Source organism: Saimiri boliviensis, chromosome 7 (genome assembly GCF_048565385.1).
Source record: "Saimiri boliviensis isolate mSaiBol1 chromosome 7, mSaiBol1.pri, whole genome shotgun sequence".
Taxonomy (NCBI): Eukaryota; Metazoa; Chordata; class Mammalia; order Primates; family Cebidae; genus Saimiri; species Saimiri boliviensis.
The window spans coordinates 28163372-28179598 of record NC_133455.1 but is presented as its reverse complement, the minus strand read 5'-3'; the positions used below and the strand labels follow the sequence as shown (position 1 = coordinate 28179598).

Here is a 16227-nt window from a genome sequence, read left to right as displayed (position 1 = left end):
CCCAGGAGGGGGAGGTTGTGGTGAGTGATCATGCCATTGCATTCCAGCCTGGGCGACAGAGCAAGACTTTGTTTAAAAAAAAAAAAAAAAAGAACAAAGAGGAAGGGAAACAATCCAGTGAAAAGACAACCTACAGAATGGGAGAAAACATTTGTAAATCATATATCTGATAAAAGGTTAATATCCAGAATATGTAAAGAATTCCTACAACTCAACAACAAAAACACAAATACCTACATATAAAGATAGGCAAAGGAGTTGAATAATCATTTCTCCAAGGAAGATAAATGGCCAAAAAGCACATGAAAAGATGTTCAGCGTCACTAAATCATCAGAGAAATGCAAGTTAGAACGTCAAGATATCTCTTCGCACCCACTGGGATGCCCACTGTCAAAAAGAAAGAAGCAACCAAACAGTAACAAAAAAGGAAGTATATTATTGACAAGGATGTGCAGAAATTGGAACTCTTGTGCACGGTTGGTGGGAATGTAAAATGGTGCAGCCAATATGAAAAACAATATGGAGGCTCCTCAAAAAGCTAAGAAGTAGAATTACCATATCACCCAGTAATCTCACATCTGGATATGTATCCCAAAGCATTGAAAAGCGGGTCGGCCGGGCACGGTGGCTCAAGCCTGTAATCCCAGCACTTTGGGAGGCCGAGGCGAGCAGATCATGAGGTTAAGAGATCGAGACCATCCTGGCCAACATGGTGAAACCCGGTCTCTACTAAAAATACAAAAATTAGCTGGGTGCGGTGGTGTGCGCCTGTAGTCCCAGCTACTCGGGAGGCTGAGGCAGGAGAATTGCTTGAACCCGGGAGGCAGAGGTTGCAGTGAGCCAAGAGTGTGCCACTGCACTCCAGCTTGGCGCCTGGGGACAGAGTGAGACTCTGTCTCAAAACAAAAAAAACAAAACAACAACAACAACAACAACAAAAGGCGCGAGTCTTGAAGAGATATTTGTGCAACCATATGCAGCATCGTTCACAATGACCACAAGGTAAGAGCAACCCACATGTTTGTTGAGAGACGAACGGTAAAAAAATGTGGCATATACATACAACGGCATATTATTCAGACTTAAAAAAGAAGAGAATGCTGTTATGTGCTACAACATGTCTAAACCTCGAGGATATTATTTTAAGTGAAATTAGTCACAATAAGACAAGAACGGTATGATTCCACTTACATGAAGTATCTGAAGTAATCAAGCTCATAGTAACAGAAAGTAGAACCATGGTAGCCAGGCATGATGGCTCACGCCTATTATCCCAGCATTTTGGGAGGCCAAGGTGGGTGGATCTCCTGGGGTCAGGAGATGGAGACCAGCCCCGCCAACATGGTGAAACCCTGTCTCTACACAAAAATACAAAAATTAACCAGGCCTGGCAGTGTGCACCTGTAATCCCAGCTACCCGGGAGGTTGAGGCATCAGCCTGGGCAACACAGCAAGACTGTTTCAAAAAAAAAAAAAAAAAAAGGAAGAAAGAAGAATAGTGGTTACCAAGGGACTGGGGTAGGGGCAAATGGGTACAGAGTTTCAGTTTTGCAAGATGAAAATGATGTAGAGGTCCGCTGCACAACAATGTGAACATTGTTAACACCACTGAATTGTTCAAATAAAAATGGTTACGATGGTAGATTTTGTTACTTATTTTTTCACTAATTAAAAATATAAATTTAATGAAAAAGGATAAAGAGGAGGGCAGCCCAATGCTTTGCTCTTTATGCCCGAATTTGCTTGGCGAAATCGAGCCTCGCCAGCTCTTTTTTCCTGTCACAGCGTCGGAACCTTTCTTTTTCCCACGGTGGGAAGGGCCCTAGCTCCCGCGCAGCCTCCCGGCTGCACCCAAGGGACGCCCCGCCCCCTCCCGCTCCTTACTCCGCCCACTGCAGTTTCCTCCTATCGCGGCCCTCGCCCCGCCCCCTTACCCGAGCCTCTTTCCTGCATCCGGGCCTGAGAGTGCAGGCTTCGGAGGCTTGCGGGAAGCATGGAGGTCCGTGGAAATCCCCAGGCTAGCCCGAGTTGTTCGTCGCCCAGCCTAGACTGCTCGGGGATCCCAGTGTCCAGGGAGCTGCTGACTGCGGGAAGCGACGACCGCGGAGGTGACAGGACGGGCGACTACGGCGTGGGCCGCGCTCGTGCGGCGGAGGAGGCGCGACCGGAGCAGCTCGGGGGCCGGTGGCTCTGTGCCCGGGCTCCACACCCTCGAGGGGAGCCCCGGGGACTGCTGCGGGGCTCCCGGGTGCCCTGCTCGTGGCAGGGGTGGGGGCTGGGGGGGGGCTCCCGGCTGCGGGCCCCGAACGGTTTCCCCAGCTAGTGGTTCTTACATTCTTATATTCTGCAAGGTAGTGAGTGCGCACCCTGTCAGGCGCCACTACCAAGCACCTCCTCTGCCCTGGAAGCTGGGACGCTCTCGAACTCTTTCGGGGAAGGAAGGGCTTTTGGTTGGGCTTCCTGGGACGGAGCAGTTGGCTGATAGGGGGAGGCAGAGGAATATTATCCTTAACCGTCCCCCTTCCTCCATACGCACACCGACCACCCCTTAGTGCCTCTGTCTTGTAGAGGGAGACATGCATCCAGGAAATCCCCACAGCATTTCAGACACTATAGATAAATTTAAAAGCATGAGTTCGAATCCCAGCTCCACTAGTAATTAACGAGTGGGACTTAGAGTTATTTTCATTCTCTAAGCCTCAGTTTTTGCATTTGGAAAATGGAGGTAGTAGTAGTGCCTGTAGCATTTTTGTAGGGAGGAGAATGCATAGAAAGGGTTGGGCATGCTGTCAATAAATATTAGCTTGAAGAAAAGGCTTTATGAGAACCCAGAGACTCCTAAGGACATATAATAATGATGACCAAAGCTTATGTAGTTCTTATTGTGTATGCTCCAGGAACTAACACATTTAATCCTCACGACAACCCTTTGCAGAAAAATTGTCTCTGTTTTATAGTTGAGAAAGCCGATACGTGATTTATCATACAGGTAATTTACTTTCTGGAGATCATGTGGCTGGAAGGTAGCAAAACTGAGACTTGAATTCAATAGTCTGGCTCCAGAATCCGTGCTCTGATCACGAATCTGGTAGGCCTTAAGTAGTAAGCATTCAGCAGATGTGTGTTGCACTCTGCTTTTCAGGTGAACAGGCTTTGTTTTTAAACCAGAGTTAGGGGATTTTTCGAATATTAGAAATAGGGCGTGCAAAGCCTTGAGTTTTGTTAAGTTCCCCTCTTGGAACGCTGATGGAATAGAGAGTTGAGATGATTTGAGTAGTGAGAGATGAGGCTGAAAAGGTAGAGTGGGTGACAAAATGTCCTCAAAAGGCTGCTTTGTTTGGGTTGAACATCTTCACGGAAGGGGAAATACCAGGCAAGCATGTTTTACTAATGAAGAAACAAATGCTCAGAGATCAGGTAATTTGCCCAGTGTTACACGACTAGTAACCATTTCTGGCTTCGCTTAACCATTGTTAAGCTCTGTACTGCTTCCTCCATTCTGTCATTACCGACCCACATTTGTCTACTGATGAATTTCTGATCCAGAAAGGTGCAGTTTAGTGTGCATTTATTACTTCCATTGGTGATAGAGGTGAATGAGACGGTGTAAGAAAGGAGAGGTGACTGTCCATAAAGAATTAAAATGTTGTATTGGAGCTTGGAGCACTTTTTTTAAAAAAAAAAGAAAATCCTGTGGAGTGTGAACAGTCAAGGCTTAAGACTGGTCATGTGAGAGGCTTGCTGGTGGGCCCTTGTTTTTTTTTTTTTTTTTGAGACGGAGTTTCGCTCCTGTTACCCAGGCTGGAGTGCAATGGCGCGATCTCGGCTCACCGCAACCTCCGCCTCCTGGGTTCAGGCAATTCTCCTGCCTCAGCCTCCTGAGTAGCTGGGATTACAGGCACGTGCCACCATGCGCAGCTAATTTTTTGTATTTTTAGTAGAGATGGGTTTTCACCATGTTGACCAAGGATGGTCTTGATCTCTTGACCTCGTGATCCACCCGCCTCGGCCTCCCAAAGTGCTGAGATTACAGGCTTGAGCCACTGCGCCCGGCCGGGCCCTTGTTTTTTTATGCTGTAGTAAATTAAGGGTGTTTGTGTGTCTGTATTTTCAGGTATATGGAACAGGTTGCTCATCAACCCCCAACCTAAGTCCAGAAAGACCTCCACTCTTCAAACAGTTCGGATAGAAAGGAGTCCCTGTAAGTACCTCTTCCCCTCTCTCACTCTCTCTAATGCTGAGTTTTGTCTAATTACGCTGTTATTTGATGGGACAGCCTCTGCCTTCATGGTCAGGTATCAAACCACAGTCCAGTGGAACAAGTCTTACTTGGTATTTATGTGATAAAGTCAGTACACAGGATAGAATTTGTTACATTATTTCTCTACCTTAAGAGGGTAACTTCCGTGAAAAACTGCTTGCGGGATGAATTTTAAGAAGTCAAAAACAGTTATTGTTAATTTCCATGGCAAATTTTTTTTAGAGATTAGTGAGCCTCAAACTTAATACATAAGGATGGAAAACCACAACCACATCCTATTGAATTGGACACAATTATTTAAATGATAAATATTACTTAGAATACAGCATAACAGGGCCAATTCTGTTAATTATTCTGTAGCATTGCTATATTACACATTTGTAAGTATGTCCCACGCTCAGACTTTCTATATTACATGAATGTCCTCTATGTAATTCACTCTTAATGTTAAAAAAAAGAGACAAGAATTCAATGAAAACTTATGTAAATAAGCATGAAGGTGTCACATCAATAAACTAAGAAATCACGAGTACTCTGAGGGGAATTTAACCATAGCATTATTACTATCAGTAAATCTACAATAGCTAAAATGACCACATGGTGGCTGTCCATCCAAAAATCAGTTTTTGTGGACATAGGTTTTTGTTTTGAGGGGTTACATACCTGGGAGTGGAATTGCAGGTATATGGGAGGTATAATTTTTTTTTTTTTTTTTTTTTACCAAGAAGAAATTGCCATTTTGCATTTCCACCAGCAAGGTATGAGAGTTTAGGTGCTGCACATCCTAATCAAAATGTGGTATGGTCTTTTTAATTTTAGCTATTCTAGTGCAGATATAGTGGTATCACGTTGTAATCTTAATTTGTTTCTAATGATTAATAATGTTGAGCATCTTTTCGTGTGTCACCATTTGTGTATCTTTGGTGAAGTGCCTGTTCAAATCTTGAGCACATTTAAAAAAATCAGGTTCTTATTATAAACATCATTTTTAATAGTGCAGCTCTGCTAACAATAGACTTACCAGCCTTTGTGTGTCTGAGAAAGTCTTTATTTTGTTTTCAGTTTTTGGAAGATGCAATAATGGATTTAGAATTCCAGGTTGACAGTGTGGTTTTTTGCTTTTTCTTTTTTTTCCAGTACTTTAAAGATGTCTTTTCAGTGACATTGTTCCTGATGCCAGTGTCTACTGTCATTTTGTGTCATGAATATGGTGTTTCTTTTTTCCTCTGGCTGCCTCTAAGATTCTCTTCGTCACTGGCTTTTACCAGTTTCATGGTGAGGTGCCCTTTGTAGTTTTCTTTGTGAGTCTTGAGCTTGGGTTTGTTGAACATACTGGATCTATGAGTTTATAATCTTTATCAGATTTGGGGAATTTTTTAGGGATTTTGTTGTTGCTCCTGTTGCACCTGGTTTGCTTCTCCCGAAGGGACGCCAATTACACCGAATTTTGCCAGTTAAAGTTGTCCCACAGCTCATTGATTGGGTCTTACATGTTATGTGCTTCAGTTTGGATAGATTCTATTGCTGATTTTCTTGAGTTCACTATTCTTCTCTATTGTCTAATCTGTTAATTCCATCAAATATGTTTTTTCAAGATAGATACAGTTTCCATCTCTAGAAGTTTGAGGTGTTTATATCTTCTCTTTCCTTGGGTTTGTGCTTTTCTTTTCTTCTTTGAACATATAGAGTATATTTATAAGAGGAGTTTTAGCATTCTTATTGCTGATTGTGTCTGTATCATTTCTGAATCTGTTTCTGTTTTTTCCCCCTACTCTTTATGGATTCTGTTTTCCTGTTTATTTGCATGTTTGTTAATTTTTTATTAGATGCTGGACATTTTGAATCTTATGGTATTGTATGATGAATTTTATTTAATTTAGAAGAACTACAACTGGACTAGCGTCAGGGTTCAGCATAGACTCTCCGGGAGTACCATAGAAATATTTGGCTTCTGAGAATCAAGATTCAGGCCGCACGTTTTGATACTTGTTTTGCTTGATTCATTAGTTGGAAACAAAAGCAGAACCAGATTTTCTAACTGTAGCAATAGATTTAAATCTGAGGACAGAGAAATACCTTTATTTTTATCAGTAATTTCTCTGTCTCTCTGAAGGGGAATGAGAGCTAACCTTCACTATTGTGTGGGGCAGGCGTCCCCAGACTTTTTACACAGGGGGCCAGTTCACTGTCCCTCAGACTGTTGGAGGGCCGCCACATACTGTGCTCCTCTCACTGACCACCAATGAAAGAGGTGCCCCTTCCTAAAGTGCGGCAGGGGGCTGGATAAATGGCCTCAGGGGGCCGCATGCACCCGCGGGCTGTAGTTTGGGGATGCCTGGTGTAGGGCTTTGTTTGTGAACATGCTCTTGGGGAGTCCTTCCAGCACCTTATTTTACAAATAAAGGTCATCTACTTGACCTTGAGCACCACTTTTTTTCTTTTTCCATACTCTGGACATTTTAGTCATCTATTATGTAGCCATAACAGTGATGTAAGTTTTGAGAGCCTATTATATGCATGGTTATGTGCTGGGCCTCTTTTGAGAGAGAGAAAAAAAATACCCCTTGTTTATTGTTTGCTCTGTACTTGGCACAGTGACTGACAATTACCTTTTACAGATTAGGTTTCAAGTGGTAAAATTAAATGTATTAATTAGGACTCGGTTGCAAATGACTAAAATCCAGCTCAGATTGCCTTAAGCAAAAAAAAAAAAAAAAAAAAAAAAAAAGAAATTATGTTGGCTCTTTTTATTGGGGAAAAAACTCCAGGGGTGGTGATTTCAGGTGCATCTGGATCCAGGTGGTCAGTGTTCTCAGGGATCAGCCACTCTGTCTCTTAGTTCTGATTTCCTAATGTTGGCCTAATCTAGGGCATGCTCTTATCTCAGGTGTGGCAAGTTGCCAGTTTATCAGCAGCTTCAGCCTTATATTCAGCAACTCAGTCAGTCATTCAGCAAGATTTCTCTCTCAACAGTTCCAATAAAAGGCCCAGAGTGATCACTTGTTGGCCCCACTAGAGCATTGTGTCATTGTGTATGCCACTAAAGCGCATTACAGTGACTAAGGATATGGAAGATGTAGGCATGTGTGGGGTGAGGGGCATTCAGAAGAAAGGGAACAGATGTTGAGTAGGCAGAAATAACCACTACTTAATTAGCTGGCCCAAGGTGATTCAGATAGAGGTAGAACTAGGATTCTATACATAACCTAGTCAGTCTTACTCTAAAACCTCAGAACCTGGTACTCTTAACTGTTAAGCCACACTGCCTCCCTATTTAGTTAAGGTTTGTTGAATGCCAGCCTTCTAAGAGTTTACAGTCCTGGGGATATATGAGAAACAAAAACATTTGAGAAACAATTATTTGCTGAATTGTATCGTCCTACTACTTTATTCAGAAGAGGATGGAGGGTTTTTCAATGAAGGGAACTAAAAGATATATAATTATGGTTCTTATTATTAGTACTCAATTCAGAAGTGTTTATAGGAAATCCTGAGTTTCAGAATTTACTGGCATAAATGTTGATATACTGTATTTACTTTCCACAGTATTGGATCAGGTACAGACCTTTCTCCCACAGATGGCACAGGCAAATGAAAAGCTAAGAAAAGAAATGGCAGCTGCACCACCTGGCCGTTTCAATATTGAAAACGTTGATGGGACTCATGGCAAAGTTATACAAATGGTAACTGTGCTTTGTTTTTATATGGTGAAATTACTAGTTTGCTTTGTCACCTAAGAAGAAGAGAGAGAACTTTTCCATTTTATTTTCAAGCGTTCATTTTCCTGGTGTTAGCTCACGTTTCCAATGTTGCACAGGTACATAGTCGTTTTATGATTTAGTCATATGTCACAGGAGGGTTTTTCCCCCCTAAGTCAAATACTACATTTGTTATTCTGAAGCATCAATTTACTAAATGTCCTAACTGGATTTTTCTCTCTCCAAGCTCCAAAAGAGGTATTTATAGTCTGATTTATTGATTGTGTAAAAATAAATGATGTGTAAAAGAGAGCAACTGATTACACAGGCTATGTGTAAAAATGTTCTCTCAGGTTATACTCATCTCTTGTTTCTGCACTGGAATTCTCTTTATAATACCTGTGTCTGGACAGGGCTGAGACAGTTGTTAATAATATGTAATTCATTAGCCAATCTGGTCAGCTCTACCTCCAGAATATATCCCAAATCCAGTCACTTTGTATAACCTCTGCTGGTCCTTTGGACCTTTGTTGGTCCAGGTAATTATGGTCTCTACTTTGGACTGTTGTAGCAATTTCCAAGCAGGTTTTCCTGCATTCACTGTTTCTTCCCTGGAGTCTGTTCATCACACAGTTTGGGACCTGGGGGCTTCCCATCACGTTTCAAATAAACAAAGTCCTTCAAAGGGCCCATATGATTCTGCCTGTACTTCTCTGTCTCAGAGATCCCCAACCCCCAGGCTGTGGACTGGTACTGGTCTGTGGCCTGTTAGGAACCAGGCTACACAGCAGGAGGTCAGCCGTGGATGAGTGCACATTACCACCTGAGCTCCACCTCCTGTCAGATCAGCAGCGGCATTAGATTCTCATAGGAGCACGAACCTTATTATGAACTGTGCATGTAAAGGATGTAGGTTGTGCACTCCTTACGAGATTCTAATGCGTGATGATCTGAGGTGGAACAGATTCATCCCAAAAACATCCCTACCTTCTCCCCATCTTCTCCGCTGCACTTTTCTCAGGTGGAATGCTTTTCTCCAGATTTCTCCCTCTCAACTCCCTCCGTCTCTCTGCAGTTGTCACCTGATCGGGAGGCCTTCCTTGGTAGCTCTATTATTATATTATCCTGCTTTATTTTTTCTTACTTTCATTACCTTACATTATGCTTTGTTTGTATTTGTTTATTGTCTTTCTTTCGCCTCTAGAACAAGTGTCAACAAATGTTTCTGTAAGAGACCAGATAGTAAATACATTAGGTTCTGTGGGTCTTACCGTGTCTGTTGTGACTGGTCAACTCTACTGTCGTAGTGTGAAAGCACCTACTGAAAACAAAGACGTGAATAAGCAAGTGGAAAACTTTTTATTGACCAAAATAACTCGAGGGGTGGTGATTTCAGGTGCTCAGTGTCCTCAGAGGTCAGCCGCTCTGTCTCTTGGTTCTGCTTTCCCAGTGTTGGCCTAATCTAGAACATGCTCTTCCCCCATCTGTGGCACGTTGCTGGTTTATCAGCAGCTTCAGCCTTAGATTCAGCAACTCACTCAGTCAGTCACTCAGAAAGGTTTCTCTCTCAGCAGTTCCAACAAAAGGCCCAGAGTGATCTCTTACTGGCCCAGTTAGAGCAGTGTGTCACTGTGTATGGGTGCTGAAATGAGAATTTCATATTATTTTCACCTTTTGTGAATAGCAGTATTTTAATTTTTCCTCTCAACCGCTTAAAAGTAGAAAAAAACGTTCCTACTGTGTGAGCTGAACAAAAGCAGGCAGAGGGCAGGATTTGGCCTACAGGTTGCAATTTACTGGTCTCTGTGCAAAACTGTAAATTTCACCAAGGTGAGGGGTTTTTGTTTGTTTGTTTGTTTTTGAGACCAAGTCTCATTCTGTCACCCAAGCTGGAGTGCAGTGGCACAATCTTGGCTTACTGCAACCTCTGCCTCCCAGCTTCAAGAGATTCTCCTGCCCCAGCCTCCTGAGTAGCTGGGGTTACAGGGACGCACCACCATGTCTGGCTCATTTTTGTATTTTTAGTAGAGATGGGGTTTCATTATGTTGACCAGGCTGGTCTCAAACTCCTGGCCTTGTGATCTGCCCACCTCAGCCTCCCAAAGTTCTGGAACTCTAGGCGTGAGCCACCATGCCTGCCTGCGGGTTTTGTTTTGATTTTTTGTTGTTGTCGTTGAGTCTTTAGCACATAGTATAGTGCTTATCCCATGTTAGCATTTGCTGAATGAATGTTATTGAATGTGATTAGTATATATAGAATTAGGCTATAGCAGATATTTCAGATATTTATCTGCTATAGCAGGTATTTTAGTAAATGCACCTCATCATTATGACAGACCCTGGCAACTGAAAGTATAAAAAAGCCATGTTGTCTTAAAAACATTTTTTATCCTTGCGACTGGGTGTGGTGTCTCACGCCTATAATTGCAGCACTTTGGGAGGCCAAGGTGGGTGGATCATTTGAGGTCAGGAGTTCAAGACCAGCCTGGCCAACAGGGTGAAACCTCATCTCTACTAAAAATTATGAGAAATGCAAATCAAAACCGTAATGAGATACCATCTCACGCCAGTTAGAATGGCAATCATTATAGTCAGGAGACAACAGATGCCAGAGAGGATGTGGAGAAATAGAAACACTTTTACACTGTTGGTGGGAGTGTAAATTAGTTCAACCATTGTGGAAGACAGTGTGGTGATTCCTCAAGGATAGAGAACTAGAAATACTATTTGACCCAACAATCCCATTACTGGGTATATACCCAAAGGAGTATAAATCATTCTATTATAAAGACATACACCCATGTATGTTTATTGCAGCACTGTTCACAATAGCAAAGATTTGAAACCAACCCAAATGCCCATCAGTGATAGATTGGTTAAAGAAAATGTGGCACATATACACCATGGCAGCCATAGAAAAGGATGAGTTCATGGCCTTTGCAGGGACATAGATGAATCTGGAAACCGTAATTCCCAGCAAACTAACAACAAGAACAGAAAACCAAACACTGCATGTTCCCACTCATAAGTGGGAGTTGCACAATGAGAACACATGAACACAGGGAGGGGAACATCACACACTGGGACCTGTCAGGGTGGGAGTCTAGGGGAGGGGTAGCATTAGGAGAAATACCTAATGTAGGTGACGGGGTAATGGATGCAGCAAACTGCTATGGCACATGTACACCTGTGTAACAAATCTGCATGTTCTGCACGTGTACCCCAGAACTTAAAGTATAGTTTAAATAAATAAATAAATAAATAAATAAATTGGCTGGCTGTGGTAGGGCACACCTGTAGTCCCAGCTACTCAGGAGGCTGAGAGGCACAAGAATTGCTTAAGCCCAGGAGGTAGAGGTGGCAGTGAGCTGAGATTGTGCCACCACACTCCAGCCTGGGATGTTTCAGTATTTTTGCTGAGTGTTGGTTATTCCCAATATTGTTTTATTACAACTTTTTAAGGACCTACTCTGAAATAGATTTTATGTCCACTACTTTTTGCAGGATGTGGCTTTGTTTGAGATGAATCAGTCGGATTCAAAAGAAGCGGACAGTTCAGAAGAGAGTTCACAAGACAGTTCAGAGAACAGTTCAGAATCAGAGGATGAATATGACAGCATCCCATCTGAAGTCACCATAGATAACATTAAGCTTCCCAATTCTGAAGGTGGAAAAGGCAAGATTGAAGTTTTGGACAGTCCAGCAAGTAAAAAAAAGAAATAGTCTAAAATAAATTATCTGAAACGAAACAGGTGACATATGTCTGCAAATTCTGTGAAAAAGAATGTGATTCACTGGCTCTTTTGCTTTTCGGTTACCTATGGTGCTTTTATGTGTTAAAAACTTTAGACAAATTTAACAGAGTTTCTTTGAGCAAAGAATGATTCATGAGTTAGGTAGTATTGTAAACTGAAAGGGGTTCAGAGACCTCCGCTCTACAGCATGGAAAGTGCCTTTATAAGCTGAATACAGAAGTAGTGTACAGAAATAACTTGATGGATTACAGCTAGGTGTTTGTGTAAATAAGGCAAAGAGGAGACCTAAGGCTGCCTGATGTCCCATAGGTATGGTCTGATCACTTGGCTGCCTCGTCTGATGGACAGAGGCTTGGCTATTTGTGATTGGCCGAACTTAGCTATTTGTTATAAAAATAGACTCCTAAATTAGGTTTTGCTGTGTTCATGTATTAAGTTAGATTGAAGTTAGTGGCCTCCTGCTTATTTAAGTTTCCTCCTTTTGGTCAGTCTCTCGATCTTGAAGAGATTGACCAAAACCTTAGGTATTGATACCACTCTCCATCACCATTATCATGGACTCGTTTGCTCTCCAGATGGAATTCACAAGTCATAATGTCAGGTCAGTAAGACCATTTAACGCATAATGGATGGCTGCATAAAAGTACTTAAGACTCTTGAGATGATTTCACACACCAAGGAGACTATTACGGTGACTTTCAGGAAAATAATACCAAGAAACTGAAGTATACTCCTTGACAGGAGCCCCTATGAACCATACTCATCAAAATCAAACAAGTCAAAATTCAGACAATATAGATGGTTCACCAGTATTTGAGACCAGTTAATCATAGTGTTTGTTTGGGAAGTGATGGTCATTAAGGACTGTGGTTGCTATAAAATAGTCTTATTTAAAGAGGTAATCATTTTTTGTCATTAGTCTTTAACAAAAGTCATAAGAATCTAGAGACCCACTGGAAGAAATATAAAGATTAGAAAACCCTGGATAAGTCAAGCTTGCCTTCCACCATTTTGGATGCCTGCAAACCAGTTGTTAGCTCCTCCTGCAAATATGTGTTCTGTTCCCTTGAGAAATTTCTTTCATGACTATGGTGGCAGTGTCTAAAGAAACAGTCGTATCAGCTATGATTTTATCGAATTTTCTGTAGTAGCAAACTGTAGAAAAATAGGTACAACATTCACTTTTGTTTAGCACCACACATAACCCCCAACATAAGCAAAGAGGAGATCTAAGGCTGCATGATATCCCATAAAGTACTTTAGTTAAATGCTTTCAGAGGACGGCTTCTACCCTAGGAGGTCTGGTTGGTCATAAAATAAGACTTTTCTCTATCTGTGCATTAGTTTTAAATGCCATATGACTAGCACCCAACCACCGCAAAGATGAGTCCCCAGGAGCCCCATTGCAATCTTTCCTCAGTGGGAACTAGCTTATCTTTATTTTCTTCATCTATTCCAAGGTTGGTGTTAATTTCAATTGCTGACCATTTTAGACTCTGATAATAGGTATTTATGGGGACTTTCGGGGAAGCTCTTTGGAAGGCAGGTTTGAATCATGCCACATAGCAAGATCCTAACCGGTCGGGAGCAAAATGGAGTAAGCATATTTTCTGCAGACTAATGCAGGCAGACCCTCTGAGGCTGGAAAAGAGGGCTACCTAGTGATACTTGAGCAGGAGTCAGTTCAGTTCACCTGTTGGTACGTCTGCATAGCTCCTGAACAAGGTCCAGGAGGAAACTTACTTTTTTGTGGTTTCCCTCCTTTTAAAAAGATATTTTACATTTTATTATTTTCATTTTTTTTTTAAACTTTTAAGTTCAGAGGTGCACGTGGAGGTTTGTTATATAGACAAATCGTGTATTGTGGGAGTTTGGTGTATAGATTATTTCATCACCAGGTGATAAGCATAGTGCCCGATAGGTAGTTTTAAATCCTCATCTTCCTCCCACCCTCCTTCCTAGAGTGGGCCCTGGTGTCTTTTCCCTTCTTGCATCCATGTGTATTCAATGTTTAGCTCCCACTTATAAGTGAGAACACGCAGTATTTGTTTTTTCTGTTCCGGTGTTTGTTGCGTAGGTCCTGAATATCTTTTGTTAGTTTTCTGCTTTAATGATCTATCTAATGCTCAGCGGGGTGTTAAAAGTCTCCCATTATTATGTGTTTATCTAAATCTCTTTGTAGATCTCTGAGTGCTTGCTTTATGAATCTGGGTACTCCTGTGATGGGTGCATATATGTTTAGGATAATTCGATCTTGTTGAATTGAGCCCTTTACCATTATGTAGTGCCCTTCTTCACCTTTTAAAAAATCTTTGTAAAAGTGTGTTTCATCTGAAATTAAAATAGCAACCCCTGCCTTTTTCTTTCTGTTTGCTTGGTAGATTTTTCTCCAACCCTTTACTTTGAGCCTTGGGGTGTCATTGCACATGAGGTGGATCTCCCGAAGATGGCATCTCATTGGATTTTGCTTCTTTATCAAACTTGCCACACTTTGCCTTTTGATTGGGGCATTTAGCCCATTTACATTCAAAGGTAGTATTGATAATGTGGATTTGATCCTGTCGTCATATTGTTTGCTGGTTACTAGGCAGACTTGTCTGTGTGGTTGCTTTATAGTGTTGCTAATCTATGTACTTAAACGTGTCTTTGTAGTGGCTGGTAACCCAGTCTTCTTTCCATAGTTACAAACCTGTTGTAAGGCAGGTCTGGTGTTAACAAATTCCCTTAGCATTTGCTTGTCTGAAAAGGATCTTATTTTTCCTTTGCTCATGAAGCTTAGTTTAGTCAGTCATGAAATTCTTGGTTGAAAATTCTTTTCTTTAAGAATGCTGAATATAGGCCCCCGAAACTCTTCTGGCTTGTAGAGTTTAGCTGTTAGCCTGATGGGGTTCAATTTGCTGTTAGCCTGATGGGGTTCCCTTTGTAGATGACTTGCCCCTTCTCTCTTGCTGCCTTTAGCATTTTTTCTTTCATTTCCATTTTGGAGAGTCTGATGACTATGTGTCTTTGGGTTGGTCTGCTTGTGTAGTATTTCATGAGGGTTCTCTGCATTTCCTGAATTTGAGTGTTGGCCTTTTTAGCAAGGTTAGGGAAATTTTCATTGGCAATATCCTGAAATATGTTTTCAAAGTTGCTTGGTTTCTCTCCCTCTTTTAGTCACACCAGTGAGTCATAGATTGGGTCTCTACATGATCCCGTATTTCTTGGAAGTTTTGTTCATTTTTCATTTTTCTTTATTGCTTTTTCTTTATTTTTCTCTACGTTATTTTAGAGAGCCAGTCTTCAAGCTCTGAGATTCTTTACTCAGCTTGGTTAGTTCTGCTGTTAATACTTGTGATTGCATTATGCAATTGTTGTAGTGTGTTTTTCAGCTCTATCAGATCAGTTTGGTTTATTTTTTTTTTACATATATATTTTATTGCATTTTAGGTTTTGGGGTACATGTGAAGAACATGCAAGATTGTTGCATAGGTACATACATGGCAATGTGGTTTGCTGCCTTCCTCGCCATCACCTATATCTGACATTTCTCCCCATGTTATCCCTCCCCAACTCCCCACCCCCCTGATTTATTCTTATAATGACCATTTTGTTTATCAGCTTCTGTATTGTTTTATTGTAATCCTTAGATTCCACAGATTGGGTTTTGACTTTATCCTGTATGTTGATGATCTTCATTCCTGTCTATATTCTGAATTTTATTCCTGCCATTTCAGCCATCTCAGCCTGGTTAAGAACAATTGCTTGGGAACTAGTGTATTTGTTTGGAGGTAAGACAACACTCTAGTGCTTTTGAGCTGTCAGAGTTCTTGCACTGGTTCTTTTTTATCTTTGTGGGCTGATGTCCCTGAAGTTGCTGTCCTTTGGATGATTTTTTTTTTTTTTCTTTTATCCTATTTTATGTCCTTGGGCGTTTGTAGTATGAAGTGGGTTTAGTCAACTGGCTTCATTTCTAGAAGGTTTTTTGGGCCAAGGCTCAACTCAGGACTCCCAGACTGTATGCTATAATTCTGGGATGCTGATATCAGGCCTCCAGCTTTGTTCTCTGGCCGCTGGAGGCTAGGAACCTGCTACACTAGAGGGGCCAAAATATTTCTGGGCCACTGGTCAGAACACTTCAATGGGTGGTACCGGCCAAAGTACTTTGTATGACAGTGGGATCTGTCCTCATATGCACATGCCAGCAATAGCAGTGGGGTGCTGGCTGTGCACACTCATCAGCCTCGGAGGGGTGCTAGCGGTTGCAGGGGTGCTGTTTTTGTGCAAGCATTTGCAGTGGCCGTGCTGTTAGCATGGGAGTGGGCTGCTGCAGACCACTGCTAGATTGAGTGTGCCCTCTGTGCGTGTGCTCACATGGACGACAGTACCCACGCAGGGTAGGAGCTGGCCACTGGTCTCCATGTATAGTCTCACACCACTGGTGGTGTTGACACGGGGCAGGGTACTGGTGGCTGCAGTACTGGTGCCAAATGTGCACACGTTCATGCTGGCAGCAGTGGCTGCACTGGGTGC

The 16227-nt window shown here is 42.0% G+C and overlaps 1 protein-coding gene across 1 annotated transcript; it reads left to right on the top strand.

The window, feature by feature from the left end:
• The first annotated feature begins 1926 nt into the window (after positions 1 to 1926).
• NOPCHAP1 (NOP protein chaperone 1) lies at positions 1927 to 11709 on the top strand. Its single transcript, XM_003929637.4, has 4 exons — positions 1927 to 2109; positions 4116 to 4202; positions 7809 to 7945; positions 11465 to 11709. The coding sequence occupies exons 1-4, from the start codon at positions 1995 to 1997 to the stop codon at positions 11681 to 11683; spliced, it is 558 nt and encodes a 185-aa protein (XP_003929686.1). The 5' UTR covers positions 1927 to 1994; the 3' UTR covers positions 11684 to 11709.
• The last annotated feature ends 4518 nt before the right edge of the window (positions 11710 to 16227 follow it).

What these genes read in the sequence shown, in the direction of transcription:
- NOPCHAP1 (XM_003929637.4), top strand. Translation starts at nt 1,995, where the DNA reads ATGGAGGTCCGTGGAAATCCCCAGGCTAGCCCGAGTTGTTCGTCGCCC. An exon ending in GGGAAGCGACGACCGCGGAG is followed by an intron (nt 2,110 to 4,115) that starts GTGACAGGACGG and finishes CTGTATTTTCAG; the next exon opens with GTATATGGAACAGGTTGCTC. An exon ending in ATGGCAAAGTTATACAAATG is followed by an intron (nt 7,946 to 11,464) that starts GTAACTGTGCTT and finishes TACTTTTTGCAG; the next exon opens with GATGTGGCTTTGTTTGAGAT.